This window comes from Elephas maximus, chromosome 3, assembly GCF_024166365.1.
Source record: "Elephas maximus indicus isolate mEleMax1 chromosome 3, mEleMax1 primary haplotype, whole genome shotgun sequence".
NCBI classification, from domain to species: domain Eukaryota; kingdom Metazoa; phylum Chordata; class Mammalia; order Proboscidea; family Elephantidae; genus Elephas; species Elephas maximus.
This window is the reverse complement of record NC_064821.1, coordinates 200,159,158-200,172,305: the sequence shown is the minus strand read 5'-3', so window position 1 is coordinate 200,172,305 and position 13,148 is coordinate 200,159,158. Positions and strand designations below refer to the sequence as shown.

General features: G+C 39.0%; 1 protein-coding gene across 2 annotated transcripts in view; it reads right to left on the bottom strand.

Annotated features, from left to right (window-relative positions):
* SDHC (succinate dehydrogenase complex subunit C) overlaps window positions 1-13,148 on the bottom strand; it is a 129,448-nt gene that overhangs the window by 22,534 nt on the left and 93,766 nt on the right. Inside the window, exon 2 of one of the 2 annotated variants that reach the window (XM_049881058.1) lies at window positions 12,511-12,607. In XM_049881058.1, the coding sequence (XP_049737015.1) occupies window positions 12,511-12,578 (68 nt within the window). In that variant the 5' untranslated portion in view covers window positions 12,579-12,607. Of the gene's footprint in view, window positions 1-12,510; window positions 12,613-13,148 lie in introns of both variants that reach the window. The other variant, XM_049881057.1, reaches the window with a different exon arrangement.

The window sequence follows — 13,148 nt, the reverse complement described above, 5'->3', positions numbered from 1 at the left end:
GCAAAAGAGTATAACCTACTTCTGAAATAGGCATGATTTAAAAAACAAAACAAAAACAGCTTTCACGTCCCTGTGTTTCCACTTTCTAGTTTGAAAAGAAGAAAACTGATTTAAGGAGAAGCATCTCTCCCCTTTACCAGGCTGTGTCACTGAAAGCTGAGAAGAGGAATCTCTTGTAACCCAAAATCTTCCTTTCATATACCACAAGGCAGAAACAACATGGATCAAAGACACCAATTAAAGCTGAGTACCAAAACCAAAAAAACCACCCATTGCCAGCAAGTTGCTGCTGACTCCGGGTGACCCTAAAGGACAGAGTAGAACTGCCCCCACGGGGTTTCCAAGGAGCACCTGGTGGATTCGAATTGTCAACCTTTTGGTTAGCAGCCCTGGCTCTTAACCACTACGCCACCAGGGTTTCAGTGAGAACATATTCACTAGAATACAACCATATGGGTTCTCCTAGTCATAGTGCTGAAGTAGAAGAAAACCAAAGTGAGTTTTATTTATCCACTGTCTCATAAAATATATAGTTAGCCTTGAACTCTCCCTTGTTATAAGTCCCAAAACACCCAAACTGAGCATATCATTTTTTCCTTAACCAAATACCTATCCCAAATTTTTAAATTCACCTTTGCTGAACTTAATACATGCTTCTTAATCCACAGTAGTTTTAAAACAGTAGTCTTTGGAGAATGTTAGCATTCGTTCTGGAACATTCTCAGCTTAGACAGAGAATGCTGAGCATCATCAGACCACATACTCATTACTCTAAGGGAAGAAACTCAATAAAGTTGAACAATCTCAAAAACAAATTCTAACTACATAACGAAAATGGTCACAGTAAGTAAGAAAGTAGTAATGTCTAAAGAAATAAAACAAAACAAAAAAGCTACAGACCATTCTAATAGACTCAGATTTAACATGATAAATACAAAAGGTGAACAAAGAGACACCTAACCAAGGACAAGCGGAGAACAAAACGGCATAAATTGGTAAGAGGAATCAGGAGACTAAAACACAGAATGAGCTGAGGCTTGCAAAAACGTCAAGGACAACAAAAAGGGGCTTTTAAAATTGTATTTAAGGAAAGGAAGTCTCCTAACAGGGATAGACAATTTTATGTTAGTAGATGATAGGGAGTACGACACATATTGCTCGACTATTTAAGAGAATAATCATCAGACTGAAAAGGACAGAATATTGATTTGAGAGAACTGAAACCCTACACAGGTGAGGAAAGAGTAATCTCCAAATGTATTTAGGGGTCCTAAGAAAGAAGAAAAAAAAACCTGTTGCCATCGAGTCAAATTCGACTCCTAGTGACCGTATAGGACAGAGTAGAGCTGTCTCTTAGGGTTTCCAAGGAGTAGCTGGTGGATTCAAACTACTGATGTTTTGGTTAGCAGCTGTAGCTCTAAACCACTCTGCCACCAGGGCCCCATTTGGGGCTCCTGGTCCAAACGAATTAAATTCTGAGACTGAAAGAGCTTACACACGGAATATATGTACTGTTCCAGTAGTATTTTAAGAATACTAAAATGGAAAATGGAAGTACTATGAGGACCTGCTGCAGACCTACCCTAATTTTTAAAAATGGATAAAACATGGAAAAACTGAAAACAAACAAACAAACAAACAAACATATCCTGGGGTTAGCTCAGTATAGAGTAGGTAGGGGAGATTTTCTTTTAAAAAAATAACCATGACGTATTTTCAGTCCCACATGACCTTCCCAATCTTGCCACTCCTCATCAGGTGAGTTTTTACTCCTTCCCTTGAACCTGGGTGGAATTTCATAATTTCCAATATAGCTTCTGCCTTTGTGTATATATATCTAAAACCAAGCTGGTTGCCGTCCAGTCAATTCCGACTCATAGCAACCCTACAGGACAGAGTAGAACTGTCCCACAGAGTTTCCAAGTAGCAGCCAGTGGATTCAAACTGTTGACCTTTTTGGTTAGCAGCCAAGCTCTTAACCACTGTGCCACCAGGGCTCCTGTGTATATATATACATATACATACACACACACACACGTATGAACCCACATTCGTCAAACATTTTCTGAAAGCCTCATGATCAAACAAGACCAAAACAACAGGAAAAAAAAAAAAAACCCTTCAAAGAAACAAAGATGATACCATTACTAGCTTCAGAGAGAGAAGAGAGGATACAGCATCCATAAATAAGAACAGGATGTTGTAAAACAGGAACATTCAGAAAATAAGAAAGAACTTTTGAAAATTAACAGAAAACATCAATAGAAGGGTTGGAAAAGAAACTTGAGGAACTGTTCCAGAAAGCAGATCAAAACACAGAAAGACAGAAAATAGGGACAAAACAACAAACTAGAGGATTAGTCCAGGAGTATCAATATCTAATTAAAAAGTGTTACAGAAAAAAACGCAGGGAAATAAGAAGACAGAAAGTTATCAAAGAAAGAGCATAAGAACATTTCCCAATACTTAAAGATTCAAACTTTTAGATTGAAGAGGCGAGTGAAAACCCACTGAATGACAAAAGTTCCATACCAAGGCACACTATTTTCAGACAACAAAGAGTACACCAGCGATAAAGGTTTTACACTTAAATTTTTTCTAGGAAGAAAAAAACAAGTCACGTATAAAACATCAGAAATCAAGATGGTATCAGAAACCATTGTAAGCGTTGTTGTTGTTGTTAGGTGCCATCGAGTCGGTTCCGACTCATAGCAACCCTATGCACAACAGAATGAAACACTGGCCGGTCCTGCACCATCCTTACAACCATTGTTAGGCTTGAGCTCATTGTTGCAGCCACTGCGTCAATCCACCTCGTTGAGGGTCTTCCTCTTCTCCACTGACCCTGTACTCTGCCGGGCATGATGTCCTTCTCTAGGGAATGATCCTTCCTGATGACATGTATGAAGTTATGTTAAGACGCAGTCTTGCCATCCTTGCTTCTAAGGAGCATTTTGGCTGTACTTCTTCTAAGAAGTTCGTTCTTTTGGCAGTCCATGGTATATTCAATATTCTTCGCCAACACCACAATTCAAAGGCATCAATTCTTCTTCGGTCTTCCTTATTCATTGTCCAGCTTTCACATGCATATGATGTGATTGAAAATACCATGGCTTGGGTCAGGCATACAGTCTTCAAGGTGACATATTTGCTCTTCAACACTTCAAAGAAGTCCTTTACAGCAGATTTATCCAATGCAATGCATCTCTTGATTTCTTGACTGCTGCTTCCATGGCTGTTGATTGTGGATCCAAGTAAAATGAAATCCTTGACGACTTCAATCTTTTCTCCATTTATCATGATGTTGCTCATTGGTCCAGTTGTGAGGATTTTTGTTTTCTTTATGTTGAGGCGCAGTCCCTACTGAAGGCTGTGGTCTTTGACCTTCATTAGTAAGTGCTTCAAGTCCTCTTCACTTTCAGCAAGGAAGGTTGTGTCATCTGCATAATACAGGTTGTTAATGAGTCTTCCTCCAATCCTGATGCCCCGTTCTTCTTCATATAGTCCAGCTTCTTGTATTATTTGCTCAGCATAGAGATTGAATAGGTACGGTGAAAGGATACAACCCTGACGCACACCTTTCCTGACTTTAAACCAATCAGTATCCCCTTGTTCTGTCCGAACAATTGCCTCTTGATCTATGTAAAGGTTCCTCGTGAGCACAATTAAGTGTTCTGGAATTCCCATTCGTCGCAATGTTATTCATAATTGGTTATGATCCACACAGTCGCATACCTTTGCATAGTCAATTGTAAGGGTAGAATAACATTTTCTGACATATAAGATCATGCAGTCTTTCTCAGAAAGCTACTAGAGTATACACTCCACCAAAAGAAGGAAGTAAATAAAGAAAAAGGAAGATAAGAGGTTCCAACACAGGCAAGAGCCAGATGGAATTTCCAGGACAATATAAAGGGAAATCTCAGAATGCTAGTTGTGTAGCAGGCCTAGAGAACAACCAGTCCAGAGTAAAGCAGGACAGAGGCGGATCAAGGAGAAATGGCTCAAAGAGGGGTAAAATGCAACTGATATTTAAATCAGAAAATTTGAAGCTAAGTTAATAGTAAGTACAAAGAAAACCAAAATTAAAATTTCAAAGATCATAATATAATGTATGCCTAAGCTACAGGTTTTATTTACACAGTCGTCATAATGTAAATACAGAACACTGATTGAACCAAAGTTATCACACAACTTCATTGGGAAGATGAAGGTAAAGGAAGTGTGTATGTGCTTTGCGTTGTTTTGTTTGCAGAAACAGAGTACATGAGAGGCTAATTCATGATTCCCATTGTAGAAAGTTAATAGTGTTGTTGCTGCTTGACATCAGGTGGATCCTGACTCATGGTGACCCCATGTGTGCAGAGTAGAACTGCTCCAGGGGGTTTTCAAGGCTGTGCCTTTTCAGAAGCAGATTGCCAGGCCTGTCTTCTGTGGTGCCTCTGGGTGGGTTCAAACCATCAACCTTTTGGCTAGTAGTCGAGTGTTTCACCACTTGTGTCACCCAAGACCTCCAAAAAGTGAACAGGTAACGTCAAAGACTGAAGATCCTGAAACGGCAGTATGCCATGCAGAAACATGAAAGCAAACGCAAAAGGAACAGCTAAAGTAGCTGAAAATAATTACTTCTAGAAAATGGTAACCGGGGTGGAAAACTGTCCTTTTTTTAGTATAAGCCTGGTAAACACCCAGAAAAAGCCTGGTAGTGCTATTTATTTCTTTAACCTATATACACATATTACTATGCTAAAAATAAGTTATGTTTAAAAAAAAAAATAACTTTTTTTCATCTCAACAAGAAAACGGGTAAAATGGCCCCCAGAAAAATGAGTGTCACTTTAAAGTGTATTGCTTTCTGTGCTACTTAAGCTACACTTGGGAATATTGTATTCTGTGCTTTGGGAACCTTTAATAAACTGGAACATATCTAGAGTAAAGGAACAAGGCTGGAAAAACTGAAAGAGCTGAGGATAATTAGCCTGAAAAATAAGATGACTGAGAAGAGTGGGATGTGAGAGATATCCTCTGACATCAAATGGGGTGTCAGAAAAAGTGGGCTTAGATTTATTTTATATGGTTCACGGTAAACTACGGCCAATGGATCGAAGACACAAGCTGCAGTGAATTCAATAAAAGGAGGATCTTACTGAGGATACGAGAAATGCTTACACTGAAAAAGAATGGTAGTGAGTTCCCCATCACTGGTGGTGTTAAAGCAAAAGCAGAACAACCATTCATAAAAATACTGCAGAGGAAATTCACTTGTTAGGGACAACAGTGGTTTTCAAACAATTTTTTTGGAGCAGCGCCTTTTATTCAAATACAGAAACTCAATATATGAAACACTTCAAAATATAAAGCTGCTTTGGTTACCCAGAGCTGGGGTCCTAGAGTCCAACCTGCATGTTGCCCAGCCCCACACAGCCCCCCATGGAGCCTAGTGAAATATCCACAGCTCCAAGGAGCACTCTTGAAAATAAATGAGGATGATGATTAAATTAAACTTGTAAGAACGCTGCCAATTTTTTTTTTTTTTTCCTCTCATCCTTTGCTTAAGAGCTCAGCTGCTAACCAAAATGTCGGCAGTTCAAATCCACCAGCTGCTCCCTGGAAACCCTGTGGGGCAGTTCTACTCCGTCCTATAATGTTGCTATGAGTTAGAATAGACTCAAAGCAATGGTTTTGTTTTGTTTTGTTGGTACCATCCATTGGAATAACTCTTGTTACGCTGCATTTTGTTTTGATAACCTAATCCCTGCATACAATTTTGCTTGGATAAGCTGACTCGATTTATTAAGATTTAAAAGAGTACAAAATAAAGTGCTAATTCAATCATTTTTTTGTCCATGCCTCCTTCAAAAACCTCTAAAAGTTAGTGATAGAGAACATGATTTTAGATATCTTTCCCTGACATGTCAGCCTAGGAACAGTCCCATGTTCTCTGTTGTTTCTTTTTTCCACAAGTATATCCAGAGTTCCTTACTGTAAGAGGAGAAAGGATAGTGAAGGACTCACCTCACCAGCCTACTACCATTCTCTATAGGACCTGTGAAAAAAGTCCAGGGCCTTATATATAGATTCAAAATAATTTGTCAAGTTCTTCATCATTATAACCCTCCTTAAAGCCTTTCATTCCTTTAAAAAAAAAAGAAAAGTTTCATCATAAAGTAATAAGAGTTGAGAGCACTTATTAGCCTCCTTCTGTTTTAGTAGAATGTCCAGTTTCTGCAGTCAGAATTATTCCCGGAATCTGGCTTTGAAAAAATCTGAAGGGTTGTGGTATTTGTGGAGGTGGTTAAAAAATGGGCAGCCTCTCGGGCAGGAGCCCAGGAAAGAGGGTAGCAGAGCTCAAGATGCTTTGCTGGGTTAGCTAAAAAGTAGCAGATCTACAGGGATTTTCTAAGAAGCCACCAGCTTCGATTGTAGAGATAACAGATATTAATGCTACTTCTGGGGATGACAGATAAACAGATATAGATATATTTTTTTGTGTATGTTTGTACTTGCAAACGCAGATCTCCTGGCTATGTATGTATTAGAAGTCCTAGAAGTAACGACATTCTGGTAGCAATGAGCACATCTAGCAAGTACCCAGGTCTTGATTTGTAAAGACTATTTTTCACTAAAAAGAACCAAGGAAAATACAAGATGAGTCTAGACATCTTGAGCCAGAGATTAAGGAAGCATTCAAAGAATGATGTGGACATGTCAAAAGTACACAGGAGCCATCTTCACACATCTCCCACATTAGCCATGTCTGGAATAATATGAACAACAAAATAAATAATGAGAATAACTGCGTGTAACCCTTTGAGCAAAATAAGAACTCTTGAGTCCATACTGACAGATAAAAGATAAGAAAAAAATAAGAAAGTACCACCTTACAATAATGAATAAATTTAGACAATATGATGGAATTAGGAAATCATAATTTGGCAACCATCATAGTAATGACTGACGCAGGCAAGTAACACCAACAGATGCTGGTGGGTGGAAGTCTGATGAGACATAGAATATTTATAGTCTCAAAGTATCTCCCCACAAAATATGTATTAATTAATAAATACAACATCCTTATTAATTAACTTTATAGTGGAGAAACCTGGCAGACACATCTTAAGCAAGTTATAAAAATTACCACCAATAATGGGATAAATCACCATGGCGTGCCTTCTAATATGCTGCACAAGAAGGACACAGCATCACTTCAGGGGTATTGATGCTAAAAATGCATAAATCACACATACATGAAATCAGACAAATTCAAATTGAGAAACATTCTAAAGATGTCAAGGTCATAAGAGACAAGGAAAGACTGAAAAACAGTTCCGCGGTAAGGGAGATTAAAGAGACATGACAACTAAATGCCATTCACAGCCCTGGGCTGGATCCTAGACCTACAAAGAATATTATTGGGACAACTGGCAGAATTCGAATGGGATCTGAGGATTAGATGGTAATACTGGATCACTGTTAATTTTCTCATTGTGATGGTTATAACGTAAAGAGTGTCCTTGTATTCGGGAAACAAACGCTCAAGTATTAAGGAGCTGTAGTATGCAGAATAATGGCCCCACGCAACAACTACAACAATGTCCATTTCTAACCCCTGCAACCTGGGAATGACATAAGCTCACATGGCCAAGGAGAATTAAGGCTATTGATGAAATCAAGGTTGTCAATCAGCTGACCTTAAGATAGACTCTCTGAGATTATCCAAGTGGGCCCAATTAAAGGTCCTTAAAAGTGGGAGATGGGGACAGAAGGGAGCCAGAGAAACAGACGTAACAAAAGCAGGGTCAGGGTGGTGCGATGTAAGGACTCAAACTGCTGTTACTGGCTTTGAAGATGGAGAAACGGGATCATGAGCCAATGAAAGTGGGCAGCCTCTAGAAGCCAGGAAAGGCAGGGAAACAGATTCTCCCACAAGCCTTCAAAAGGGAACACAGCCCTGCTAACACCATGATTTAGACCAGCGTCAGACTTCTAACCTACAGAACTCTAGGAGAATAAATCTGTTTGGCAACAAATATTGGTGATGGTTGCACAACATGATTAATGCAATTGGTGTCACTAAAAATGGTACAGGGGCAGTGTCTGACCTCCTCTAACTTCACAAGGGAAGGCATTTTCATCAATGCCTCCAGGGTGGCTTGAACTTCTTCCTTCAATACCATTGGTTCTTGATCATATGCCAGCTCCTAAAATGGCTGAACGTACCAATTCTTTTTGGTACAGTAACTCTGTGTATTCCTCCCATCTTCTTTTGACGCTTCCTTCGTTGATCAATATTCTGCCCACAGAATCCTTCAAAACTGCAACTTGAGGCTTCAATTTTTATTTCAGTTCTTTCAGCTTGAGAAATGCCAAGCATGTTCTTCCCTTTGGGTTTTCCAACTCCAGGTTTTTTCCATATTTCATTATAATACTTTGTCTTCTTGAGCTGCCCTTTGAAATCTTCTGTTCAGCTCTTTTACTTCATCATATCTTCCATTTTCTTCAGCTACTCTACGTTCAAGAGCAAGTTTCAGAGTCTCTTCTGACAGCCGTTTTGCTCTTTTATTCCTTTCCTGTCTTTTTAATGACCTCTTGCTTTCTTCATGTATGATGTCCTTGATGTTATCTGACAACTCATCTGGTTTTCAGTCATTAGTGTTCAATGCATGAAATCTGTTCTTTAGATGGCTTCCAAATTCAGATGGGATGTACTCAAGGTCATATTTTGGTTCTCATGGACTTGTTTTAATTTTCTTCAGCTTCAATTTGAACTTGCACATGCTCATATTGATGGTCTGGTCCACAGTTGGCCCCTAGTCTTAATCTGACCGATGATACTGTGTTTCTCCATCATCTCTTTCCACAGATGTAGTCGACCTGATTCCTGTTTTCCATCCTGTGAGTCTACACGTATAGTTACCATTTATGTTACTGAAAACAGGCATTTGCAATGAATAAGTCGCTGGTCTTGCAAAATTCTATCATGCGATCTCCAGCATCATTTCTATCACCAAGGACTATTTTCCAAATACAGATTCTTCTTTGTGTCCAATTTTTGTATTCCAATCGCCAGTAATTATCAATGCACCTTGACTGCATATTTGATCAATTTCAGGCTACAGAAGTTGGTAAAAATCTTCAACTTCCTCATCTTTGGCATTAGCAGTTGGTGCATAAATTTGATTTACAGTCATATTAACTGGTCTCCTTTGTAAGCGTATGGGTATTATTCTATTGCTGATAGTGTTGTACTTCAGGATAAATCTTGAAATGTTCTTTTCTGACTATGAATATGACGTCATTACTCTTCAATTTGTCATTACCAGCATAGCAGACCATATGATTATCTGATTCAAAATGGCCAGTATCAGTCCATTTCAGCTCACTAATGCCTAAGATATCGATCTTTACGTGCTCTATTTCATTTTTGATGACTTCTAATTTTCCTAGATTCATACTTCATACATTCCATTTCGGATTATTAATGGATGTTTGCATCTATGTCTTCTCATTTTGAATAGTGCCACATCAGCAAATGAAGGTCCTAAAAGTTTGACTCTATCTATATCATTAAGGTCGATTACTTTGAGGAGGCAGCTCTTCCCCAGCTGCATTTTGAGGGGCTCACCTTCCAGCACTATATCAGGCAACGTTCTGCTGCTATTTATAAGGTTTTCACTGGCCAACTTTTTCAGAAGTAGGCTGATTCTTCTTCCTAGTCTGTGTTAGTCTGTAAGCTCCACTGAAACCTGTCCACCATGGGTGCCCCTGCTGGTATTTGAATACTGACATAAACTACAACATGGATAAACCTTGAAAACATTATGCTGTGAAAGAAACCAGTCACAAAGGACCACGTATTATATTATTCCTTCACATAAAATGTCCAGAATATTTAGTGAAAAACTAATTTGCTCTGTAAACTTTCACCTAAAGCACAATTAAAAGAAAAAAAAAAAAAGTCCAGAACAGGCAAGTCTACGGAGACAGAAAGTAAATTAGAGATTGCCTGGGGCTGGGGGTGACAGGAGGTTTCGGGGTGGGGATGGGGTTGGGGGGTGGGGAGGCTGAAGCTAAGGGGTGCAGGGTTTCTTTGTGAGGTGATGAAAACATTCTAAAATTGTGGATATACTAAAAGTCACTGAATTATATACTTTAAAAAGGAAAGTGTGTGGCATATGAATTATATCTCAATAAAACTGTTTAAAAAAAAGAAATATGGATGTTAACAATTTTGCTAGTGAGGACGCAAAAGGTACTGAGTATGGTAGAGAAAACATATAATCACCTCACAGAATACCGAAATCTTCATGAACAGACTGTCGATAGAAACATGGATGTTAAAGACATTGCTGGTGAGGGCTCAGAAAGAAATGCGGAACATGTTACTGGAAAATTGAGGAAAGGTGATCCTTGTCATATGGTAGCAGAAAGTTTAGTGAATTGTGTCCTGAGGTAATGAGGAAAGCAGAACTTGTAAATGATGAAATTGGATGTTTAGATGAGGAGATATTCCAGGCAAAGTGTTGAAGGTGCAGCCTTGTTTCTTCTTGCCTGTAGTAAAATGTGAGAGGAAGGAAAAGATTGAGGGAAGAACTGTTTAAAAAAAAAAACAAAACTTGATGATTTGGGAAATTCTCAGCATTTCCAGATTGTGAAAGACACTAAAATTGGAGATTCACTGTCAAGAGAAAAAAAACAAATGTGTGGCTGTACAAGTTCTCATTAACACCTCAAAAAGATTAAAATGTTGAAGTTTGTTTTTAAAATTGTGCTTTAGATAAAGGTTTACTGAGCAAATTAGTTTCTCGTTAAAAAATTAATACACATATTGTTTTGTGACATTGGTTGCCAACTTCATAACGTGTCCGTACTCTCCCCTTCTCGACCTTACCTTACGTTCTCCATTATCATTCGTCCAGCTTTCCTGTCCCCTCCTGCCTTCTCAACCTTGCCCCTGGCCTGGTGTGCCCATTAAGTCTCATATATGTGGTTGTGCTACGTGTATTACTGCTTGCTTTATGGCCCTGTGTAATCTTTGGCTGAGTGGTGAACCTGAGGAGTGGGTTCAGTACTGAGTTAAAAGGGTGTCCGGGGGCCATACTCTAGGGGCTCTAGGGGTTTTTCCAGTCTTTGTCAGACCAGTAATCTAGTCTTTTTTTGTGAGTTTGAATTCTGTTCTACATTTTAATGCCAGAGTATTCACTCACACAAAAGCCTCTTTGAAGACGTTGCATGTGACTCATAGATCCCCTCAGCCATCTCAACAGAAGTAAAAAATTGAGATGGAAGTATCTAGAAAAGATCTGAGGACAATCTTATACAGATACAAGGTTCTTGAGGATATTATATCAGCAGAAATACTGGAGGAAGGAGACCACAAGCTAAGGAACATGGGCTGCCTCTAGAAGCTGGAAAAGGCAAGAAAATAGGTTTTCTTCTAGAGCCTCTAAAAAAAGAACACAGTCCTGGCAACATCTTGATTTTAGCCCAGTGACCAAAAAACCAAACCCGTTGCCATTGAGTCGATTCTGACTCATAGGCCCTACAGGACAGAGTAGAACTGCCCCATAGAGTTTCCAACAAGCGTCTGGTAGATTCAAACTGCTAGTTAGCACCCATAGCGCTTAACCACTATTCTCAGGGCTAAGTAGGGAGAAAGATGTGGCAGTCTGCTTCTCTAAAGATTTACAGCTTTGGAAACCCTATGGGGCAGTTCTACTCTGACCTATAGGGTCACTATGAGTCAGAATCAACTCAACAGCAATGGGTTTTTTTTTTTTTTTTGTAGGCCTGTGCCAGACTTCTACCCTACAGAGCTATAAGATAAAAAGCCACTGAGTTTATGATAACTTATTAAGCATTAATAGAAAACTAATATAGGAGTGATGGGGGATCATCCCTGCAACATATTCTTAAACGGTTCAGAAATGTTAACTAGGGAATCTGCATGAAAGTATATGGGAACTCTAAGTACTATTTCAGCAACTTTTACGTAAGTATGAAATTGCTTCAAAATAATTTGTCTAATTAATGGGAAATTACATTTTGATTTACTAGAATTTGCCAAATGGTAGTTTTCCAGGATGGGTCACCCTTCTAAGGCTATCGCTGTGAAGTCAATTCTGACTCATGGAGACGTCATGTGTGCAGAACAGAACTGCTCCATAGGCTTTCACGGATGTGACCTTTTGGAAGCAGATGGCCAGCCTGTCTTGTGCAGTGCCTCTGAGTGGATTTGAACCTCCAACCTTTTGGCTAGTAGTCAAGAGCTTAACCATTTGTGCCACCCTGAGACTCCCTTCTAAGGGTAGAAGATGGAATCGTTATCTCCTTATAAAAAAGGTTTGAGACTATTTAACCCTTATGTTAATTCTTCCCTGAAGGGTTCACCTTGTCAACATAGCTGTACTCCAGCAGACTAAAAGGGAGAGAAATTACCCGGGAAGCTATGGGCCAATCTCCAGAACCTGCAATGTCTGCTTCCAGATTCCCTGGATCCAGAGGCCTTACCTGTAAATAGTGATGTGGGGAGACACAGGACGGTTTGAACTTGTGTTCTTATTCCAGAACTGCTCCATCTCTTCTTTGGCTGTGGTTCCCAAAGGAATAGCACTAAAATAAAACAGAAGATTTCAAAGGGATTAAAAGTGAGCTTGGTTTAAAAATATCTATAACAGCGGGCTGTCTCATTAGGGGGAGAGTAATTGGGAGTGTGTAGCAAGGTGTATATGGGTTTTTGTGTGAGAGACTTGATTTGTAAACTTTCACTTAAAGCACAATAAAAATTATTAAAAAAAAGATAATTACTTTGTTAATTTTTAAGTTAAAAAAAAAAAAATCTATAACAAACAGAATGTAAACTCAGCTTGACCAACCCACTGTATTAGAAAAACAGGTTCATCTACCTCCCTTATCTTTTTTTTTAATATACTGATTTATTTTATTTTTGTTGTTGTTCAGAATATACACAGCAAAACATACACCGATTCAACAGCTTCTACATGTACAATTCAGTGACACTGATTACATTCTTCAAGTTTTGAAACCATTCTCGTCCTCCTTCCTGAGTTGTTTCCCACCCCCATTAACATAAACACACTGACCCTAAGTTTCCCATCTAATCTTTCAAGTTGCTGTTGTCAATGATC